This window comes from Penicillium solitum, assembly GCF_028829755.1.
Source record: "Penicillium solitum strain IBT 25940 chromosome Unknown utg000009l_segment0_segment0, whole genome shotgun sequence".
Taxonomy (NCBI): domain Eukaryota; kingdom Fungi; phylum Ascomycota; class Eurotiomycetes; order Eurotiales; family Aspergillaceae; genus Penicillium; species Penicillium solitum.
Window position 1 is genome coordinate 3,646,599 of NW_027072128.1, and position 22,504 is coordinate 3,669,102.

Here is a 22,504-nt window from a genome sequence, read left to right on the forward strand (position 1 = left end):
GAAGTTGCTCCGTGATAGTCACGTGCGACGCAATCTATAGATGGTATTGATCAGGTCACATAGAACTAGTTAAATCTCACTCTAGAGACAAGTAAGGACTAAAGACTCATATTATGACTCACTTAAATATCTAAGTAGGTATATATCTCTAGTCAAGTTCTCTGACTTCTCATCTTCTTTCCATACCAATCCATCTTTACCCATCGTTACCATATTCTAAAGGCCATCTGCAGTGTGGAGTCCCCCCCCCCGTAAAATACAATACGCTCGCAATACCTTGACTCACAAACTGAACAAACAGATTTTATATCATCGCCCCGCGCTTCTTTTGTTCCCCTCCGCTCTTCAAGGGAATTATAGGCCAATTCTGACAATCAGAAAAAATGGCCGCCGCAGTTGCATCCGCAGCTGAGCTCGATCCGAGCAACAGCTCAAAGAACACCCTCAAACTGGAAAATGTTGATATGCCCCTCCCCCACCATGGCCCGATTTTAATTTACTAACTGACATTTCCCATTCCAGACCGAAAAGCGAGACACTTTAGTCGCAATCGAAAAGAAGTACCAAGCACAATGGAAGGACAACAAGATTTTCGAAGTCGATGCGCCCTCCTTCGAGGAAGCCCCCCAGGGCTCCATGACCCCCGCCGAGCTCCGTGAGAAGTACCCTAAGTTCTTCGGTACTATGGCCTACCCTTACATGAACGGTACTCTGCACGCCGGACACAGCTTCACTGCTAGTAAGGTGGAGTTCATGGCTGGATTTGCCCGCATGGAGGGCAAGCGTGCCCTTTTCCCTCTGGGCTTCCACTGCACCGGTATGCCTATCAAGGCCTGTGCCGATAAGCTCGCCAACGAGGTGAAGAAGTTCGGCCAGGGTTTCGAGGGATACAATGAGGAGGCAGAGGCCGCGCAGGATCTCCTCGCAGCTCCCACACAAGAAGTCAAGACTGAGGCAGCCGAGAAGTTCTCCGGCAAGAAGAGCAAGGCCGCTGCCAAGACCGTGAAGATGAAGTACCAATTCCAGATCATGCTGGCAATTGGCGTTCCTCTGGAGGAAATCCACAAATTTGCCGACGCTGCCCACTGGCTCGACCACTTCCCTCCTCTTGCTATCCGTGATCTTGACAGCATGGGTGCCCGTGTCGATTGGCGCCGTCAATTCGTCACCACCGACGCCAACCCCTACTACGATGCTTTCGTGCGCTGGCAGATGAACCGCCTGCACGAGCTCGGCAAGATCATGTACGGCAACCGTTACACCGTCTACTCGCCTAAGGACGGTCAACCTTGCATGGACCACGACCGCACCGAGGGCGAGGGCATTGGCCCTCAGGAATACTCCGCGATTAAGCTCCAGGTTAAGGAGTGGTCGCCTAAAATGGCAGAGCTCGTGAAAGGAAAGGTCGAGGATGACGCTAAGGTATACTTCGTTCCCGCTACCCTGCGTCCCGAGACCATGTATGGCCAGACTAGCTGCTTCGTCGGCCCAAAGATCAACTACGGTCTCTTCAAGCTGAAGGAGAAGGAGTACATTGTCGTGACCAAGCGTGCTGCTTGGAACATGGCCTTCCAGGGCCACTTCTTTGGCGATAAGTTCCCTAAGACCCAAGACGAGCTTCCCCAGGTTCTGGAGGTACCGGGTTCCGCCTTCATTGGAACACTAGTCAACGCACCTTTGTCTTTCCACACCGAGGGTATCCGCATCCTGCCCATGGATAGTGTTTCGGCAGCTAAGGGTACTGGTGTTGTTACCTCTGTCCCCTCCGACAGCCCTGACGATTACGCCACCCTGATGGACCTGGCGAAGAAGGCTGAGTACTATGGCATCCAGAAGGAGTGGGCTGAGCTGGAGATCTTCCCGCTCATTGACACTCCCACTTACGGCAACTTGACCGCCCCTGCTCTGGTCAAGGAGCTGAAGATCAACTCTCCCAAGGACGTCACCCAGCTTGCCCAGGCCAAGGATTTGGCCTACATGGAAGGTTTCTACAAGGGTACTTTGCTAGTTGGCAAGTACAAGGGCGAGCCTGTCAGTGAGGCTAAGGACAAGGTCCGCAAGGACCTCTACGACAGTGGTGATGCCTTCCCCTTCGCCGACCCCATGGGCAAGGTCGTCAGCCGTAGTGGTGACGACTGTGTTGTTGCTTATCTGGGCCAGTGGTTCCTGAACTACGGTGAGAATGACGCCGAGTGGCAGCAGGAGACCCTGAACCACGTCGTCAACAACCTCAACACCTACTCCGCCGAATGCAGGAACGGTTTCGAGAAGAACCTGTCCTGGCTTAACCGCTGGGCATGTGCCAGAACCTACGGTCTCGGATCCCAACTGCCATGGGACAAGCAGTTCCTGGTTGAGAGTCTGAGTGACAGTACCGTCTACATGGCCTACTACACCATTGCTCACCTCCTTCACGGTGACCGGTACGGTAAGACGACCGGCCCCCTGAAGGTGACCGCGGAGCAGATGACTGACGAGGTCTGGGATTACATCTTCACAAGACGGGAGATTAGCGACGAACTTGTCACCAAGAGTGGAATTAGCAAGGAATCTCTGCAGAAAATGCGCCGTGAATTCGAATACTGGTACCCTCTGGATGTCCGTGTCTCCGGCAAGGACCTGATCCAGAACCACTTGACGTTCTTCCTCTACATCCACATTGCTCTCTTCCCCAAGGAGTACTGGCCCCGTGGTGTTCGCGCCAACGGCCACTTGCTCCTCAACGGTGAGAAGATGAGTAAGAGTACCGGTAACTTCCTGACTCTCAAGGATGCCGTTGACAAGTTCGGTGCCGATGCTACCCGTATTGCATTTGCCGATGCTGGTGACAGCATTGAAGATGCCAACTTCGAGGAGTCTGTTGCCAACAGTAACATCCTGCGTCTCCACACCTTGAAGGATTGGATCGAGGAGGTTGCTAAGGACGAGACTCTGCGCACAGGCCCTGCTGATGCCTTCGCTGACAAGCTCTTCAACAACGAACTCAACAGCCTGGTCCGCGAGACCCAGAAGCACTACCAGGAGTAAGTTTGCATTCCACTGCTTTGCATTCTTATCTACTTCATTGACATCGATAACTAACTCTCTATCTAGCACCAACTTCAAGCTTGCTCTTAAGTCTGGTCTATATGACTTCACTAGCTCCCGTGACAGCTACCGTGAGGCTTCCACCGCTGCTGGCGTTGGTATGCATCGTGACACCATTCTGCGCTACATTGAGCTGCAGGCTCTGATGCTCGCACCCATTACTCCTCACTGGGCTGAGCACATCTGGCTCGAGGTTCTTAAGAAGGTCAGTTTTCTTCTCCCCTCATGCCAAACCTTGATCTAACACCATTTAGTCCGAGTCTATTCACCACGCCCAGTTCCCTGTCGTGCCAGAGCCCTCTCCCGAGCTGACCGCCGCTCAGAACTATGTCCGTAGTACCGCAAGCAACATCATGGGCTCGGAGGCCAACTTCACCAAGAAGCTTTCCAAGGGCAAGGCCATTACCTTCGACCCTCGCAAGCCCAAGCAGCTTACCATCTTTGTTGCCAAGAAGTACCCCAATTGGCAGGAGAAGTACATTGACCTGGTCCGCGATTCCTTCGACTCGCTGAGCCTCTCCTTCAACGACAAGGAGCTCAACGCAAAGGTCGGCAAGTTCGGTGAGATGAAGAAGGCCATGCCCTTCGTTCAGAACCTGAAGCGGCGTCTGGTCAACGCTGGCGAGTCCCCCGCCACTGTCTTCGATCGCAAGCTTCCTTTCGATGAGTTCGCCGTTCTTTCCGAAATGGTGGGTGGTCTGAAGCGCACCTCCGGTTTCAAGGAGATTGAGATCATTGCTGTTGATGAGGGTGGCAAGACAGGTGAGGTTGTTGGCACTGGTGAGAAGCGTGAGGGTCTGTCCGGCGAGAATGCCGTGCCTGGAACCCCTACCTTCCAGTTTGTCAATGTCGAATAAACGACATTTCTTTGAAAAATACAATCTCATTTGCCAGTTTCGAAAAAAAATCATGCTTGATGACTTCTGCAAAAATCAAATAAACCACATAGCATATAGCATTTTCAATATTCCAGTTTTATTCCCTATACCTCTAAGCATACACGAAATAAATGGCCTGAAGTCTAAATAGGACCCAATGGCCATTCCACGGGGTGTCCGTCCTGTGCTAGGTACCTTTTAGGTAGCAAAAAAAGCATACTTTGTGTACCTGTGATGACAGGTGCTGTGGCAGGACTTCCACTGTCGGTCACAGATACACCATATCAAAAGACTTGGTCTGTTAGTGGTTGCATTGTCCTTCTCCCTTTCTATGCCATGCCTTCACTGAATCTTTAGGTTTTGACGATGACACGGAGAACACTTCACGCACTCGACTTTAAAACACCCAATAACCTATAAACGTCGCAAAACAACCCATCAATCAACCGACCAAACAAATGCACGGGAGTAATAAGCAAATGACTTACCTGTTAAGGCCTTCCTTCAATGTATCTTCTTCCTGTGAGAAAACCAACCGAAACCACCCAATATCTCTCGAATGCTCTTCCCCGGGATGCAAGAAGACACCAGCATCCACAAGCCTCCGTGCAAGAGCAAATTCTCGATTTCGCGGGGAAAGACCATCGTCAGCGGGGAGATAAGGTGACAAGTCGATGTAGACGAAGAAGCCGGCGTTTCTGATGGCCGAATTAGATGAGGATTTGAATAGTTTCTTCGTCTGAGTTTTTATACTCACCCGCCTTTGACATAATTGATTCCCTCCTTGTTGAGCACCGAGGTTGTAATCCGGTAGGCTGAAGCGAGCCTCTGTCTTGCTTTGGCTGTGAAGCTTGACACAAAAGCTTGATCTTCTAGAATCGTGGTGCCAATTGTCACTGCTGCTTGTGAAGCACCGTGGAGTCTCCTATATAGAGTCAGTTTTGCAACAAACGTTGTTTAGATTTCCATGATGCCAGATAGAGATCTCACAGGATTGCTTTGCAGGCTTGACGAAGCTTCTGGTTTTGGGTTACCAAGAACCCGAGGTGGAGGCCTCCAGAAGCAAAGTCCTATAATGATATTACATCAGATTCGGTACTTCTATTGAGATTGTCCGATGCCTACCTTGCTGAAGCCATATAATACATGGACCAGATCAGGATCTATCAATTCCGTAAAATCCAGCGAGAGGATCGAAGTAAACGGGACAGCATCGGGGTCCCCAGAATCAAACACACAGGAAGCGTAGACTTCATCACTGATGAGGTGGAGCTTATGCCTGTTGCAGAATCGGGCAATGGCTTTGAGTGTCTCAACTGGGTAGCAACGGCCTGTCGGTAGCTAGTTAGTTCAATTCAATGGATGAAGCGGCATACATAACTCACCAACAGGGTTATGTGGATTGACAAGCAGCACAGCTCGGATCTTCTGACCCCGTTCCTTGGCAGCCTTCAAAGCTAACTCATACTTCTCGACAGAAATAGAAGAGAACGCCTCTTCCGTAGCTGTGTCAGCATAGACCATTTCAACGCCAGACTCAACACCGTAGTCGAGCTCAAAGCGGCCGTATACGGGTCTGCTGACGAGGATCCCATCCCCGCATTCTGCGAGACTGTATCCCAGCATACTGCCAAGAGAGGTCGGAGAGTCTGCAACGAATACATCCTCGGCATTAATTGGGGTATGTGGTTTGAGGATATTGTTTAAATGAACTGCTGCAGCGGCTGGTAATCTTGCAGCTGTTGGTGCACTTGAGCGGTAGCTGATGGAATCTTGTGTAAAGACGACCTATGTTAGGTTGTTAGGGTGGGATTCTTTTGGTCAATGTATATATTTGTAGACATGAAGGTGAATATGCACCTTCTCGTTGATATATTTGGCTATCTCTGCTCTCATTGGTTTCTGGTTGGAAGTTAGCTTTTGCATTTCAGGTTGCGGGGGATATAGATACATTCTCTGCCATGCCAAATGAGATGAGCCCCGTCGGGTTCTCCTCTGGGTCATAGGTCTGGGTTAGACTAAAGCGCCAGGGTTTGGCCAGTTCCTTGACATTTTCGCTTCCCCGAGAAGATAACATCATGGGTTAGACCAGCGTGAATGTCGATTTGCTGACTGTCGAAGGACAATATATATTTTGAAATTCAGACTAAATATTGGAGCGACTTCAACATCAGATGAGTTAGTTGCACTGTCAAATAAACCCGGCTTAGTGACTTGAAAAGAAAATACTTACTGAATAAAATAAACAGGGATTCGAAATAACGTCGTGGGAAAAGAAGTTAAATGAATTAAGGTGTGCAAGGCTAATCCCAGCCCCCACCTGCGGGGACCGTGGGGACGAGCACTTTATTGTGTAACGTAGATATGAGCCCAACTATGGAGATCTGTGATGGTAGCATAACAAGAATATTGTACAAGAATATTGTAAATATGTATAAGAGAGGAGAAACGCCGAGCCGCTATGCTAAATGGCCTAATGTACACACATCCATATACCGAAATCACAACAATCAATATCTCGTCCGCGGCCGTTTGCGCTTGTCGATTTTCTTCTTCTCTGCAATAAAGTTCCAACATTCAATTGGACGCCGGGACCCAATATGCTTCCCGTTGGGAGTGAAAACCTCGACCTGCGGATAGGAAGGTTCGTCTTCGGCGTCCCGCTTGCTGCGGATTTGTATACTGAGCTCGATCCAGCCGCAGCCCTCGATGAGAATATCCGCCGACATCACGCGGTATGGCAATGAAGGAACTGGGATTCCCCTGTCCTTGACAGCTTTGGCGAGTGAGGTAGGAAGATTTGAGATGGTAGTGTCCCACTTCAAGTCGAATACACCGGCTGAGGCTATTGTGCTGCCGGTTCCTTCTTTCATGATGACAGTTCCCCGGTATGGGCTTTCCTCGGCCTGCGTGTCAATTGCCTTCTGTGTGTTGGTGATATGAGACTCGAGAGGCAGGAAACTGGCGGACATGACGGTATCTTGGGGGTTCACCGGGGTGATGCGGATAAGACCACCACCAAGCAGAAGAGACTGGCCGGGTTTAATGGTCGAACGTTCAGGCTTGATCCGCTTTGTCATGATCAAATCACGCTTGTGTTCATCCTGAACGAAGTCCTCTAATAGACCACGCTCTAGGCCGGGCAAATCGATGACCTCGCCCTTCCCACGACCGAATGGAATACGGATAGGCGAGACTGTGGTGCCGGGAAGGGAAGACACGACTGGGAGTACAGGATAGAGATCCTCGCGAGGGGCAGGGGGTAGAAGGCTGTCGGGGTTAAGAAGTGTGTCATCTCGCTGGTTTGGAAGCTCATCTCCATCACGGCGGCGTTGAACCCACTCTTCGATTTTCTCCACATTCCTGGAATCCTTGGGGAAACAAGCTTCAATGAAGCTGCTCTTTCCGACGTTTGCCTTGCCCACGACCCAAATGCCGCCGCCATGCTCTCGGATCTCTTCTTTGACTTCCTTGGTCCACCAGCCACGATGCGCACTAATCATGTGCACGTTGCCCAAACGGGCCTCCCTCCCTGATCTTCCCAAAGCTGCGCGTAGCTCTGTGCGAATGTAATCCATTTTCGAGTCTACCTGCTCTTTCGTTGCCGCCAAAAGATCGGATCGCGTAATTATAAACGAAAGGGATGGGAGTTTTCTGCCGCGTTCATATTTCTCATTGGTAGATCGTCGGTTCCGCGAACGTTGCTCCTGCAGCACTAACGCCCAATGAATGCGTGGAACGAGAGACATTGGGAAATCTGCGGCATCGATGATATGGTAAACACGGTTGTACTTGTGCGGCGACTCTTCCAGATAGTTTCGTATAGACAAAATAGTCGGCTTAGGCGAAGAGACTGCCTTGTTGTGGTGTATCAAGTCGTGGCAACGGTCGCAGACTTCGGTGATTCGACCCGGAGACCCAAGGAAGTTGTTCTCGGGATCGACAGCTTCATCCGGAAAAGCTCCATCTTTGTATCTAGTCAGCAAATGGTGCGCTTGAGCAATAGTCTAGAATTCCTACCTTGAATGGGCTTGGGTGGCACCGCCTCCTCGATTGCATCGTTCTGCTGTGCGCTCAAGTCATCTCCCTCGGTGGATATAGCGCCATTTTGTTGTGTGTTTTTGTATTCAATTGCTTCCTTCCTCACGGCCAGTAGCTTTCGAATCTGCTTTCGTGATGTACCATAGTATCCTGGCTCGTTTGCCTCAACTGTTTGGGAGAATGCGCCACATCCTGGGCAGCACACAGGCAGGGAATCGGCTAGAGTGTCCACCTGAGGCTCAGCTTGGGGCTGTTCTCGCTGGAAGCGAGTTGTTGAGAAACATCGGCATTGTCTGCGGAGGTCCGTAAGGACTTTGGATTGTGGCGCGGCGCGTGATGGTGAAAAGAGCGTTTGCGCCTGGGATCGAGGAATGGTCTTTGGAAGTAGACGCAACAGATTTAATCTTGGGTTTCTGAACACCGCGCCTCGAGAGCAAAGCGACATGATGGCGTGTGAAATTGCGGAGTTGCGGAGCTTTTTTTCTTTGGAGACAGTTATCTATTATCTATCGATAGCGCACATGGCAAGTTCGGGCCGCCGTACAAGTATAAGTTAAAGCTGCGCAACAAGAATCGTTTATTATTTTACACATTGGTACACTGAAATGAGGCTGGAATGGGTGGCAGTGGACAACTTTTGTATTGAACACTCCTATCGGAGGCTGAAATTATTGACACAGAAGGCGCTGAAACACAGATGCGCTAGAGAATCCCTGAAAGCAGTAGTAAAAGAACGCCGTCGTTAAGCATGGAAAAACACTGGTTATAATAGAATATTAAGCACGCGCCTTTCCCTTTCCCTTGTCAGACTCATCCATCTCTTCATCGGAGTCGCTCATGAACTCGTCATCATCATCGAAACCAATGAACTTCCTGGGTGCAGCTTTTTGAGGTACAGAGGGCCCAGAAACAGTATTGGGTGATTCACCATTTCCCTCGCTCTCTTCATCCTCGCTGGACGAAGCATCCTCCTCACTTCCCTCGTCGCTGGCGCTGGTGCTGGATCCTCCCAGGATTGCGTCGCGAAGATTGTCCGTCCATCCGCCGTCCTTTACAGCACGTAGAACTGCCTCACGGGTCTTTTCGCTCATTTCTTCCCTGTCTTCCATCCACTGTCCATCCAACTTCTGTCTGCCGCTGCCGTTCTTCACTTCTTCTTGGCGCTTTTCGGCCATGTCCACCACGGACTGCCATCGGCGCTGGCGTTCCTCCTTTTCTTTCTTGTCCATTTCTGGTTTGACAGCAAGGTATTCTGCGAGAGCCTTTGCCTCATTGACAGTGCGCAGCCGGCGGCCATCGAGATTGCGACTGGAGCCATTGTTGTCGCCTTGGTTGCGCTTGCGCTTGCTGGACATGCGGCCACCGGCGGCACGCAGTTGGGAGCCGAAACCACCTTTTCCACCGCAGACGGGGGCTGTCAGGCGAAGCGGAAGGAGTGTAGAGGTAAAGACGCCATCACGGGTAGGGAGTAAAGATTGGATACATTCGGAGGTGGCAGAGAGTTGCTTGTTATTTGTTGTAGTAAGGACGAGCGACTGAAGCAAAATCGATGACGGGAGATATGAAGCGATCTTGGCCGTCAGGTCTGATGTGCTCGCTGTCGATGGCAAGGTGAACGAAAGTGTCGCCGGCAACGACAGTCCAGGAAAGGACGACAGCAGGACGTTGACATTTGAGGAAGCCATATTTGAGAGTGTCAGAAACAGTTCCCAAGATAGGAGAGTCCGACTGGTGAGTTGTTTGTAGGAAGAAAATACTGTTGTAGCCTTGAAAGCTTGAAGATGTTGCGATAAGATGGAGAATCAGTCGCCGCCGCAGCAATGATGACTCATCACATGATATGGTTAGTCAGCGAATGAGGCGGCACCCGTGGACCTATCACGTGATGCAACAAATGAGGTAAATATATCATGTGATCCGAACCACAAACTGATTAGGGTGCTAACCCTACACCCAATTCGGTCCGTCGCACTTTTCTCGCAGCGAAGCTCCACTCTTCATCCATCATTTAAATCAACCATTATTTTCGGGCGTTGTCAAAGCGATTCCCCGACTTGCACCAGGAACTCGCGACAATGTACGTATCCTCGTTTTTTGCGGTTATTTCTGACAGATTCACTAACAATGGCACAGGCTTATCCCCAAAGACGACCGCAAGAAGATCCACGAGTACCTCTTCCGTGGTATGTAACGAGAACCCTCGTCGACGGTCCCCGCGACTTCACGACATTGCGCTCGGTCACCTGTGTACAGATTCACTAACGTATACTCTAGAGGGAGTGCTCGTGGCCAAGAAGGACTTCAACCTTCCCAAGCACGGTGACATTGACACCAAGAACCTCTATGTCATCAAGGCCCTCCAGTCCCTGGACTCCCGCGGCTTTGTCAAGACTCAGTTCTCGTGGCAGTACTACTACTACACCCTCACCCCCGAGGTACGATCCATCTATACCTAACACGTCCATACGTCCGCATACTAATTGAATAACAGGGTCTGGACTACCTCCGTGAGTGGCTCCACCTCCCCGCCGAGGTTGTCCCCGCCACCCACATCAAGCAGCAGCGTTCCCACGCTCCCCCCCGCGGCATGATGGGCGGTGAGGAGCAGCGCGGTGAGCGCCGTGGTCCCCGTGCTCCCCGTGAGGGCGGTTACCGCCGTCGCGAGGAGGGTGGAAAGGAGGGCGGTGCCCCCGGCGAGTTCGCTCCCTCTTTCCGTGGTGGCTTCGGCCGTGGCCGTGGTGCCGCTCCCCAGGAGTAAATGCTGAGAGGCATTGGTGTCCTGTCAACCACTTCTCGGTCAATCTAGAGTCTTGATGGTGTATCCGAATTTGGCTGCCGGATTAGGGGTTTCTTGAAACGGGCCTTACCCTCGGTGCACCTCGTTCCAGCTTTATTGGGACTTGGGGATACAGGAAACAAAATAAAAAGAAGAAATTTATGTTTCCACTGATTTCATGATGTAGATCCATGTGGATTGATGTAGATCGATTCAATGATAAATTCATGACTTGAGTGAAATTGGTATTCGTAATGTTCGTGTAGGTCTTCCAGCTTTCTCGGCTTGTCGATGTGTCTGCATACTATGATCTTTACACGTTCTGGTCTATGTACAAGGCCTTTCTGTCGGCTAAAGTGAGCACCGCCTTACAAGAATCTCTTCCGGTCATAGCGGACCACAGCCTGCAAAATGACAGATGCTCCAGTAGCGCAGTCATCGGCAGTGGAGAACTCCTCAGGGTGATGACTGAGGCCATCTTTGCATGGGATGAAGATCATGCTCGTTGGGACACGCTTGGAGGTGAAGACACTATCATGGCCAGCACCGCTCATAATGGTCCGTACAAGTGACGTTGTATCCGCAACAGAAGCATCTGCAACAACAGCCTGAGCTGACTGCTGCACGCAATCAATGCAATCTTCATGGAACTTGACAGCAGGCGAGTCGAAGTCAAGAGTCCACTCGACGCGACAAGGTTTACCAATACCAGCACCCTCGGCGGCAGCAATAGCATCGAAAGCAGTGCGCAGCTCCTTCTCAACTTCCGCAACTAGCTCTGTCTCAGGCCCACGGATGTCCAAGCTAAAGCTGACCTCTCCAGGAACTGTGTTCACACTGCCGGGCTTTGCCTCGACAATGCCGACACTGGCAAGACAACCCTTCGAGGCTGCCACTTCCCGTGCGCGCACCATCATTTGGGCGAATGCATAGAGGGCGTCTGCTCTGTGTTCAAATGCGGTGGTTCCTGTGTGTGTATCTCGACCGATGACGTTGAGACGGAACCATCTGTAGGCCTGTACAGCTGTCACAACTCCGACTCGCTGGTTGGCCGACACCAGGTATGGACCTTGTTCGATGTGAACTTCGAAATGGGCGGCCATCGGCGTTGACTTGTATGAGCACGGAACATCACCCAAGTAACCGATCTTCCCTAGGGCACTCTTCATGGTCTCTGGTGCTGATGCTGCTGTGGGAAGCGATGCCACCGTTGGCACCTCTTTAAGATTATGCGCATGTGCCAATGGGATGCACTCGGCCCATACACCACTTGAGATCATGCTGATTGGGAATCGAGCACCCTCCTCGCTGGACACTGTCAGTGATATTCCTTTTCCAAGTTGGAGTTGGGAGCTTACTTGGTCCAGTCGACAACCCCGACTCCGCCCTCTGTCTCCAGACCCATGTCGTTCATAGTCTTGATGACTTCGATACCTGCCAACACACCCAGGATACCATCGTACCGCCCGCCAGTCGGTTGTGTATCGAGGTGACTTCCAATGAATGTGGCGGGTACATCTGCCCTCCGACCAGGACGAACAGCAAATATGTTACCCATCTCGTCCACGGTGACGTTGCACTTGAGATCTTTCATGGTCTGAATAAACCAGTCACGGACACTCTTATCATCTTCTGAAAGCGCTAGGCGCTGCATGCCAGTATCTGTAGGTCCACTATCAAGTCGCCGAGGCTGCTGTTAGCGGTGGTTCTTCGGTAACCTTGAAAATGATGGTTGTAGCTTACTCTCCCCATCTGATTCCAGATCCCCATTGACAGGAGTGGTGAAGATCGTTCGCCAGGCGTTCCTTATTGGCTCTGAGTGCAGAGACCTCGGTCTCAGAGAGTTCCGTTGTGAACATAGCTTGTATTCGTGATGAAGAGAAGGTTCGAGGAGGGTTTGAAAAGACAGGTTTGGTAGATTGAAGACACGTTCTTGGGAGAGTTCGTAAAAAGCGAGACCACGCCATAATGCAGCGTCCTATCGCTTTATATAGGAAAGCTGGAGGGTCTGGAGTACTTTGTATGGTCATTGATAAGAAGTGGAGTTGGGCGGACTAAAGTCCGCAGTGCCGCGATAGTCCCCGGTTTACTTCCAACCCCCGCAATATGGAGACATCGCCATGGCACTTCTCCAATTAAGGGATTTTCTGGTCTACTGGGATTGATTGGAGTGACAAATATCTCCTTCTAATGTCCGGATATCTTTTGTCTTTGGATGGAATCCCCCTAAATCTCACATGTATTCTAGTTGCCAGCATGAACATCGTGGACCATGTACCCAGTTCCAACCTATTGTTCTCCAATGAAGCATGAAAGTAGTGACCCCATGCTTGTTGGGGTCGCATCTTTCGCGTTGGGGTCAATCGGAACTCCAGTATTGGAGTTGACCTATTGTGCTAAATATCCAGGCAAAGCTGCCATGGGATGCAACTATGAGAAGATATGTGTAGCTGTCGGATTTCATAGTCTCAAAAATCTAGCTTCTTCAACAGCTTAATGCATGTAATATCTATTTCCTTAGGTAGTAAATTACGGGGTAGAGTATATAGAAAAACCATAGGGACAAAATCCAGTCTGGCTCGTTTGCTCATGCTTGATGTATCCATTTGCTCTTCTTCCATTTCTCTCATTTTCCTTCTCTCCCATCAATATTTCCACTTCCAAATTGATCAGCCAACAACCGAATCTCATGAAGAATTTGGCTGAATCTCTATATGCTGACTATCAGCTGGGGACCATCTCCAGGCCAAATACATTGTGGGATGGGACGAGAAACCACCTGCCATGACGAGAACCCTTCGACAAAGACTTTCAGCAAATGGGATGTTTGTACCCACCATCCATGTTGCCGTTTGATCAGAACATCAGAAGAATCCTTACGTGGTGAATATCGTTATTTTCTCGAACGTCTATTGATGATGCATTCTACAGAGCTGTACTCCAACACCCGCCATCTGCCATTTCGTGGCTTTGTACATCTGCGAGACATGTAAACAAGCTCTAAATTCCCGAGGACCGAGAACGAGACCTTCTCTGAGAAGGTTGGTGGAACAAATACTGAGGACACGGGGCCTTCAAGTCATGATATAGCCGGGGTGTCTCCACGGGTCACTTGCATACTGCAACTCAGCACTATCTCCGTTATCACCTCACGACCTGAGTTACCCCCGGGGGCTATCATATCTTGGTGGGGATATAATCTGATAGAATTTTGCAGGAGGTGGCTTGAATGAAACAATACATCAACATGATTTGATTTCCTGCGCTTATCCAGGTATGTGGAACCAAGAGAGTGTGGCATTCAAGGTTTGGATAATCGGCCCAGTTCTAATATCTGGACTTTGTTCGGTGGGCTTTGGGTGGGATTCAAGGCCAAGAATCTAAGCCTCATGTGATGTTTTCCAAGTCCATGATAGCATGTTTGCAACGAGACCAAGATCAAGAATTTCTGTCATAAAATGAGCAGGTGGGCTTTATGCTATGTGCGAGGTGGCCTGCTTAGAGCTTAATATAATACATATAGAAATGCCAGGAACAAGACTTTCATACCGTTGAATTACTTTATCTTGATAGAAGTGAATAAATATCTTGATAGAGCGTCATATCATTCAAACTCGCTATTTGATCAAAACGAGACACTTTCACATGCTGTAACAGTAGGGAAGGGGAGAAACTACCAGAGATAGAAAAACAAATGTTTCTCTTCCTCTGCTCTTCTCTCTTCGTGTCTCATCTATTTCTCTTCCTCTCCTCTTCCTCCCTTCTCTCTTCGCGTTTCATTTAACCATCAACGCCACCATCGCCCTCCATCCTTATGGAAATGGAAGGCCCTCCCTCGCCGGGGGAAACCCCTAACAAGAAGAAACGCAACCCAAGCTTCCGCCGAGCCCTGCGAAAGCAGGGTATCGATGTCGTAAGTGCTTGTGTCCCCTCTGGCCTCAACATGTCGAATATCTTGATTGTCTCCAACTGTCGAGATATCTACTGATCTCCTTCCCCTACACCTACTCTCCCACATATGCTCTGGCTTAAGCTTACATCTGGTTTCTAAAGCCCCCCGTTGTCCCACGCACACGGGACCCCGCGCTGCCACCAAAGCGTAAACGCTCATACCGGAAGCCGGGCCGCAAAAGGGCCATTAAGAGAAAAAGTATGTATCGCAATAACATTCCCTGCTGATTTGACGCTAATGGTGTAAAAGAGACTGAAACTGAAGCGGCAACGGCCGCTGCCGCTGGTGAGACCAATGGGACTTCGACAGCCAACCCTCCTGTTGCCCCGACCACTGACTCGCACTCTGAGTCCCCCATTGTCGTTTCCTCCTCTTCGTCGTCCTCGTCCTCGCCCTCGCCCTCGCCCTCGCCCTCGCCCACGCCTGACGTTTTACTTGATTTCTCATCTTCTCCTGCCAGTGCATCTTCGCCTGGCGCTACGCCCTCCCCTCCAAACGCGCCCGCCGAGCATTCCCAGTCGGCACCAGAAGAAAACGATGCTGATAATGTGATCTGGGATCCGGTGGACCCTCTGGGCCTGTTTGATGAGCTTGGAGGACCGTTGGACTGGCTATCTGAAGGGCTTTTTGACTAAGAGACGTATCCCTTTCTTTCTTTGTTGTTCAAATACTAGACCTATCCTCATCAAAGTATTGGTCCATGTGTCTTTTATGAATTCAATTTGAATATCTTCCTTTCCCATTTTCATTGATTTAATTATTCCTTATTTGGTCATGACCAGAATAACTCCTATTAGCTATAAGCCTAAGCTTTATAATCTTCTCGAGTTTAGGTAAGGGAGGCATAGCATAGCCGGAGCGAGCTCCAGAAACCAGAGATATGCTTTAGTCATCTCTAAAGCCATGGCCTCTGCTTTCTACATATCCCACTCTTATAAAGTTCTTTACATAGGGCATTGGTATCCTTTCTCTCTCTCTTACCATGTGGCCACATCGAATGGTCTGGGGTAATGAGAGTTGATATTGGTGGTTAATAGAGCTAAGAACTATAGAAACTAAATATAGAACAAACCTCATAACCCAATCATGGAACTGTGGCAAAGACCCCGGAAAAGCTAGAATCTAGTAGCCGCAGACAGCAGGGCATCAGGTTTCCAATTCTCGTGTCAGCTTTGATAGGATATAAGCCTGGTTTGTGTTGAAAGAGGGACGGAAGTGCTTGTGTCGCGGAAAGGTTTACACCTTGAGACGAGAGGTGCTCGGAATCGGTGGTAGTGTATGACACGGGGTTGAGTGATAGTCGCAGAAACTGACATGGGAGGCGACTCAACAGGTCCGCGATAGACATCGACATGATGGTCGTTGTGATAAATTGGCTAGAAGTCGTAGTCGGTTCACGTGAACCAAGGTTGTGGAAGTGGCCCAGCGAGGTCGGGATTGTCAAGATGAAATCGAATACGCGGTAGCTGTATCAGGCTCGAGCCGGTATAGATGGAACGGGAGATAAGGTAGTTAAAAATTGGGGCTAGTCTGGGCGAGACCTAGGACGTAGCGTAAGATACCCCTTTGGAGTGATGAGTTGTGAAAGCTTGTACCGAGGCAAAGGGACTTGAAGGTGTGTGTCAAGAATAGAGACACTTGACAATGTGCGCACGACGAGTGGAAAGCTCTGTTGTCAGAAGGGACCTACATATGTACCTAGGTGCACAAATGGCAGCAACACAACTCGAGCTGAAAGGGGAGCCGACAGAGGTGCTCATCATATTGACATGATGGTGGCTATGATAAATATCGGAAAGAAACCCAGGTGGGTTGGGATGGGATAGGGGTTGCAGAGGTGGTCGAGCAAAGCCGGAGTCGATACAGGTGAAGCGAAGGATGTGGTCACTGTACAAAGCCAAGGCTGAATCTGGTTAGATGTAACCTAGAAACCGGGGTCTGTCTAGGTGTCACCGAGGGTGTGATGGCAACGCCGCCACTTGGGGTGTGGAGTTTTGAAGGTGTGCGTAGAAAGGAGAGACACTTGACCATATATGGTGTGTATTTTCCTGGCCGGTTATTGTTGCTAGGCACTTGTTGTATAGGCGGATGGTGGTGACGCGTGCCAGCTGCCAGGGAAGACCTGCGTGGCTTATGGAGGTAAGGATGGTCCATATACTGTAAAAGGTGGCATATAGAAATGGTCACATCGAAGTGCAGGCTGCAATGAAAGTTAAGATTGATTGTTGACAAAGCTAGGAGCTATAGAGACTATGGAAGAGATCTCACAAATGCGTTTTGTTTGAGAGCATGGGGTGTTGGTCAATACTGATGGGAATAGCCTAGGTATTGCAACGTATTATGTTTTCTACAACTTCATCAAAGAAAGGAGTGGAACAAAATACCGCTACCCATACTACAATAGTTGGTTAGGGCAAATATGTCACGTGATGAGAATTGGGTGACGGGGTGTTGGCTAAATATCGAAGTCAGTATGTTGGCAACTGCAGAAACCCGTGACCTAGTTGGTAGATTGACCATGAGCCATACCTGTTCTAGATTACCTTCTAGGTCACATACCATGGGTTCGAACCCCTGGGACCGCAAGTCGCTGTCGAGAATTTCGCACTCTCTAGGCTGGGTTTGTTCACTTTTTTTTCCCACCCTTTCTCTTTAGTCTATCTCATCCTTTTTGCTCCTTCTGGTACCTCCTGAAGCGTAGAAGAATAATTTGATAGTCATCTGGTGAATGATAATCCTGTATGGCGCTCTGTCTACTAGAGGCCAGAGGCATAGACAGCAACCATATATATTACCTTAGCCTACTACCTTCTGTAAGTCAACATTCTCTTTTCTGTCTGATTTGTACACTTATATATACCTCTTAATTGGATATGTCTTATTCTGAAAGTCTCTCACTTCAGATATCTCTCGGATATCTCTGACTCTAGTAAGTAGTAAGAGATGATTTCAGCGATTTATTATACGCTTACATATTCCCTCTGATTATATTATTCTAACACTTCTTTGACTTATATTGGAGTCAGGAAAGACGTTCCTTCCAAGGTTTAAGTCTCTTGATGCCTGTATAAATCTTCGTCTTTCCTCTTTTCTACACCTTTCTCCCCACACATACATGTCGTTTCTCCTCTTCTCTCTTAACATCCCATCTCACAATAAAGACTACCACTACGCTCCATTCTTATCACAATGGAAAGCCCTCCTTCGTCGGGGAAACCCCCAAGAAGAAACCGGAACCCCAGTTTCCGACGAGACATACAGAATCATGGCATTGATGTGGTAAGTGCTTAATCTGGTCTCAACTTGCCGAATGTCCTGGCTGTCCCCTGTTGTTAGAATGTGTACTATCTTTGTTTATTCAATCACCACTACACATCATTCGACCTGGACTGACAATTTGTTGATATAGCCTCCCGTTGTTTATGATTAGCCAGACAGTGCACTTCTACCTAAGCGCGGTCGGCTCACGCCGAAGGGCAATGACTCGCCACCATTATGGAAGGCTCTCCTTCACGGGGGGAAACCTCGGAAAAAAAGGAAGCGGAACCGAGGTTTCCGCCGCTACTTGCGCGATCGTGGTGTGGATGTGGTAAGTGTTTGAGTCTTCCCCGGTCTCAACCTGTCGAATATGCCGGTTTCTCCCTAGTTTTCAGAATGCCTATTATCTTTCCTTGTTTATCCCATCATTGCTATACATAATTTGACCTGAATTAACATATTGGTTGATACAGCCCCCAGTCGTCCAGGGAGGGCGTGACCCTGCACTGCCCCACAAGCCAAAGCACAACCAACGCAAGCCTGGCAAAAAACAGAGCAAAGAAAATGAGTAAGTTCTATGGTATGGCTTGCTACTAAGTGGATGCTAATGATCTAAAAGAGACTGCAGCTAGCCCTGCTGCCGCCCCCAGCCACTAGATCGCGCACCGAGTCCCCTACTGTCGTGTCCTCATCGTCACCCTTGCCCTCGCCGAGCCACTCTCTCCTAATGCTCGTAGCCAAGGTGTCCTGGAAGCCTGAAGCGGAGGCTGATAGTAAGAACTTTGGGAACCTATGGACACTGTGGGTCTATTCGACGAGTTAGAGTGGGCGTTAAATTCAAGATCTACAATATTTGCCCCAATAAAGATTTCAGACAATTTGCACTGTAGAAAAGTCCGTGGGGAATGATCAACTGATTTAGTATCACCAACTACCACGCTTCATTAAATTATACTTTGAAACGTTCAAACGAAAGCACTTGGGTAAACTACGTATTCCTCCGAGTAACCATAGCTCTTTTGGACTGTAGATAATATCTTACAAGGGTTGAGTCGAATCAAAGATCAGAGGGCACAGAGAGAGTTCCTATTCAAATCATCATGGCTCCACTACTCAAACAGATTATTTTCCCCGAAAGGGGAGAGTCATGTCGCCCGAACTCAAATCAACCTCAACATCTGCTTCCTTCATCTCCTCAGTTTTGTCACTCGATGAAAGATCAACCTCAAGATCGGTGGGGTGGGTAGTGGTGGTGGTGGTGGGGGGAGGGCGGCGGTTGTGGCTGCCGGGGGGGGATTGGCTGGGCTCGGCAGCCGCCTCGGCAGCTTCTATTGGCTGTTAATATGAATTCGATATCATGTTGTCTCAATACCTACTCTTGGCCTTGTTGGCCCTTCTACGCCCTGGCTTTCGGTACGACCGCTTGGCCTTTGGGGGGAGAGTGGGATCGCGCACGCGGCGAGGCGGGGGAGGCTATCATATACGCGAACATTGTTATTCTGGGCCTTCAAGATAACTGCAACGAGAGTTGAAATGATCCACTTACAACTTCAACACCAGCTTTCCGGAGACGGCGGCGCTCTTGGCGCTGGTCCTTATACTCCTGTGTCTTCCGCCGGTCATAGTAGGCTTGGGAGTGAGACTTCTTCTTTTTCTTGGAGACGGGCTCCCCAGTACCAGTCTCGGTGGTGTTGGCTTCGTCCGCCATGACAGTATCTTCAATACCCGTGTTGAGTTCCATGTCGTGTTCCATAGTGTTTGCATCCATTTTTGAAGTTCAATTTGATAAAACAATAAAGGTGAGATAGAGGTGACATGAAGGTGGGATGGAGGTGAGATTAAACTGAGAGGAGAGGGAAAGGAGAGGGAAGTGAGAAAAGAGACGAGGACCTGTCAAATGAGACGCGCAAACAACCCGTCTCGCTCAATTTTCTGGTGTCTACATTTGCAATCCAGTCACACTCACACTTGAAAATCAACAACACGCCCACCACCAATAAACACCCTGTCTCCATCACATCTCCGGCTCCTGTGTCCTCGCCTTGTCTATACCGGGCTCCATAGGAATGCGAAGCAGTTCTTCGTCATTGGTTACTGCACGATCAAACTTCCCGGAGAAGACGTCGTCGAATTCTTGCAAAGGTTGGACAGCGCACTTTGACTGTAACGGCAATATCTAGGCCGACAGATGGCCGATCGGCCGTCCAGTCATTCTGTGGGCCTTTGGTCTCCCTTTTTTACCCGTCTATGGCGATTACTATGTGTTGACAGGGTCCGTTTTCAGACCATGGTTTCGACGTTGGAAGAAACTATCGAAACATGTAAACAGCCTGTCTCGCTCGGTTTGCTGGCATCTACCTAAGTACCTACATTAGGTATCTTAATCACACTCACACTAGGAAATCCAAAATATACCATAGTATATAGATTAGTACAAATATGATCGAGGGTTTTCGTAGATAGGATGTTCATCTCATATATATACAGTGTCTGATGATTTTTGCAAAATTCCCTTTATCTGAGTAAGGGTGAGAAAGACCTAGAAAATTCTCGGACAAGCAAGCAATGTAAGATTGAATATATATCTGATCAATACTACTATGCTGCTGTAGGTAGATATATAGATGCATTTCGCAGTCCTCGGGATGCAGATCAACTTAGGGCACGGGTATCCACATGAGGATCGACATGCATTTTAAGAACCAGGGTCTTCATAGTCTTGCAGGGATATGAACGAGAGAAAAACACGAATCAATTCATTGAACTAAATTTGAAACTAAACCAAATCCTTTATTTTGTTACAAACAACAAAAACCGAAAAGAAAAAAAAGAAAAAAAGAAAAGTACCCCTGTCCGAACTAAGAAAGTGTGGCTGTATGCCGCACAGTGGTTACCGATCACGTGCACATTCGCCTCAACCTCAACCAGTGGTTGACAATCAATTTTTTTCCCGAGGGGCGAATAATCCCCTGCGCTATATCAATCGAAGACTATACACTGTACGCACCCGTGTACCCTGACTCCAAGTGTAGGTGGTCAATTCCCGACCCGAAGTCCCATATCACAACCCTCAAAGACCGCCAACCACCAACCACACTCCAGTCAAAGGGAACGCAGATCAACAACTTTATTCCTATACTTGACATTCACCCGATAGACATATCGAGTACAACAAGAACAGAAGAACAGAAAAAATGTTCGAAGACTTCTCCTTCACATCGGCGTCGTCGCGACCAGCCCGTCTCGCTCTCGACCCAGACGACCGTCTAATGGTCGACAGCGACAGCAACCTAATCTCGCCACTCTCCTCACGCTGTCCATCACCACAATCCCAACGCTTCCGCAACATCTCCCGCTCACGCTCCTCCCATTACCACCGCAACCAACAACCCCCAACATCCGTCCCCTTCCCCTATGACTCAGACCACAAACGACTATCAATCTCAACCCTAACTCAAAAACTACACGAACACACCCTCACCACACCTCCAACGGGAGATATCCAACCCCGAACCGGGAGACACACAAACACACCCGGCTCACGCCGGTACCCGGGAACAGGATATGTCCTCACACCCCCAGACACAGACCACTCGGACGACTCCGGCGTCGGCGAATGTCTCTCCTCACCATCCGCCTCCTCAACAACAAGTCCAACCTTCATGCCCCCAGACCTCCTCTCCGACCTACCTGATTTTGGCCTCGGACACCCCTTCTACCCACAACCCCATCCCTACCACCAAGACGTCCGCATGCAGCGCGAGGAGATCTCGAGACTCCAATGCAACGAGTCTGAAGTCGAAGCTATGCAGCGTTCACTACTAGACGAACCACCTGCTACACCGGACCTGTGCGACGAAGATGATTGTCATCCTAGTTCGTTGCCCCCACGGTCATCGCCTCGACGGAGGGCGGTTACGCTTGCCCGCAGTCGGTTTGGGCCTGAGGGTGGTGGTGAGGGGAGGGGGAGGAGGAAGAGTTCTTCGGCAGGGGTTTTGGCAAGTCGGGTTGAGAAGAGTCATTATGGTGGGTTTGGGAAGAGGAATGAGCAGGGGCTTCGGAGGAAGAGTCTTGTTAGTGCGGCTTTGGCTTCAATGGTTGAGAGGGAGGATGAGAGGGATGATTATTGAGGTTTGATTATGGTTATGGTTAAGATTGGTGGTGTATTCCATGGATGGAGTTTGTATATACTTGTACTCGATTTTGATACCCGCATAAAGAAAGAGACATTCCGTTGAGATCATCGGCGGCTAGAATTATTTTGATACATTCCTTCGTTGTAGTATATTCCTACATAGTTTTAAATGATTGATTGTAGACGTGATCGTTGCTTTCTGGGGATTGTTGTATCAGTGTTAACAATTCTCCAGGATTGCCCCTGATAATACATGTGCACATCTACGAAGAGATCTAAAAAAAGACCATCTAAAAATGGATCAGAGTATGAAAGTCTTACAACAGACTATAATCAATGAATTCCAAAGTTGAAAATAACCCGAATGTCGACATGCG

The 22,504-nt window shown here is 49.3% G+C and overlaps 10 protein-coding genes across 10 annotated transcripts; 5 read left to right on the top strand and 5 right to left on the bottom strand.

The window, feature by feature from the left end:
• Nucleotides 1–383: 383 nt before the first annotated feature.
• N7455_012473 (leucine--tRNA ligase CDC60) lies at nt 384–3,944 on the top strand (the record flags this gene model as incomplete). The annotated part of the gene is made up of 4 exons (XM_040952529.2): nt 384–458; nt 523–3,023; nt 3,094–3,292; nt 3,342–3,944. The coding sequence occupies 4 exons, from the start codon at nt 384–386 to the stop codon at nt 3,942–3,944; spliced, it is 3,378 nt and encodes a 1,125-aa protein (XP_040816980.1).
• A 505-nt stretch (nt 3,945–4,449) lies between these two features.
• On the bottom strand, nt 4,450–6,045 carry N7455_012474 (pyridoxal phosphate-dependent aminotransferase; the record flags this gene model as incomplete). The annotated part of the gene is made up of 7 exons (XM_040952616.2): nt 4,450–4,663; nt 4,723–4,890; nt 4,956–5,035; nt 5,091–5,296; nt 5,351–5,753; nt 5,826–5,867; nt 5,917–6,045. 7 exons carry the CDS (start codon nt 6,043–6,045, stop codon nt 4,450–4,452), a joined length of 1,242 nt encoding a protein of 413 aa, XP_040816709.2.
• A 430-nt stretch (nt 6,046–6,475) lies between these two features.
• Nucleotides 6,476–8,451, bottom strand: N7455_012475 (uncharacterized protein; the record flags this gene model as incomplete). Its single annotated transcript, XM_040952863.2, has 2 exons — nt 6,476–7,932; nt 7,986–8,451. 2 exons carry the CDS (start codon nt 8,449–8,451, stop codon nt 6,476–6,478), a joined length of 1,923 nt encoding a protein of 640 aa, XP_040816710.2.
• A 331-nt stretch (nt 8,452–8,782) lies between these two features.
• On the bottom strand, nt 8,783–9,691 carry N7455_012476 (telomere maintenance SDE2 family protein; the record flags this gene model as incomplete). Its single annotated transcript, XM_040952597.2, has 1 exon — nt 8,783–9,691. One exon carries the CDS (start codon nt 9,689–9,691, stop codon nt 8,783–8,785), a length of 909 nt encoding a protein of 302 aa, XP_040817064.2.
• A 155-nt stretch (nt 9,692–9,846) lies between these two features.
• On the top strand, nt 9,847–10,764 carry N7455_012477 (40S ribosomal protein eS10; the record flags this gene model as incomplete). The annotated part of the gene is made up of 5 exons (XM_065606890.1): nt 9,847–9,849; nt 10,049–10,083; nt 10,140–10,189; nt 10,281–10,441; nt 10,498–10,764. 5 exons carry the CDS (start codon nt 9,847–9,849, stop codon nt 10,762–10,764), a joined length of 516 nt encoding a protein of 171 aa, XP_065460056.1.
• A 386-nt stretch (nt 10,765–11,150) lies between these two features.
• Nucleotides 11,151–12,641, bottom strand: N7455_012478 (M20 family metallo-hydrolase; the record flags this gene model as incomplete). Its single annotated transcript, XM_040952823.2, has 3 exons — nt 11,151–12,090; nt 12,141–12,455; nt 12,526–12,641. The coding sequence occupies 3 exons, from the start codon at nt 12,639–12,641 to the stop codon at nt 11,151–11,153; spliced, it is 1,371 nt and encodes a 456-aa protein (XP_040817049.2).
• Nucleotides 12,642–14,602: 1,961 nt separating this feature from the next.
• N7455_012479 (uncharacterized protein) lies at nt 14,603–15,369 on the top strand (the record flags this gene model as incomplete). Its single annotated transcript, XM_040952655.2, has 3 exons — nt 14,603–14,695; nt 14,836–14,932; nt 14,984–15,369. 3 exons carry the CDS (start codon nt 14,603–14,605, stop codon nt 15,367–15,369), a joined length of 576 nt encoding a protein of 191 aa, XP_040816748.2.
• A 2,554-nt stretch (nt 15,370–17,923) lies between these two features.
• Nucleotides 17,924–18,815, top strand: N7455_012480 (uncharacterized protein; the record flags this gene model as incomplete). The annotated part of the gene is made up of 4 exons (XM_040952612.2): nt 17,924–18,013; nt 18,165–18,323; nt 18,466–18,560; nt 18,614–18,815. The coding sequence occupies 4 exons, from the start codon at nt 17,924–17,926 to the stop codon at nt 18,813–18,815; spliced, it is 546 nt and encodes a 181-aa protein (XP_040817009.2).
• Nucleotides 18,816–19,114: 299 nt separating this feature from the next.
• On the bottom strand, nt 19,115–19,760 carry N7455_012481 (uncharacterized protein; the record flags this gene model as incomplete). Its single annotated transcript, XM_040952740.2, has 3 exons — nt 19,115–19,320; nt 19,369–19,465; nt 19,539–19,760. The coding sequence occupies 3 exons, from the start codon at nt 19,758–19,760 to the stop codon at nt 19,115–19,117; spliced, it is 525 nt and encodes a 174-aa protein (XP_040816875.2).
• Nucleotides 19,761–21,186: 1,426 nt separating this feature from the next.
• On the top strand, nt 21,187–22,122 carry N7455_012482 (uncharacterized protein; the record flags this gene model as incomplete). Its single annotated transcript, XM_040952794.2, has 1 exon — nt 21,187–22,122. The coding sequence occupies one exon, from the start codon at nt 21,187–21,189 to the stop codon at nt 22,120–22,122; it is 936 nt and encodes a 311-aa protein (XP_040816998.2).
• Nucleotides 22,123–22,504: the final 382 nt, after the last annotated feature.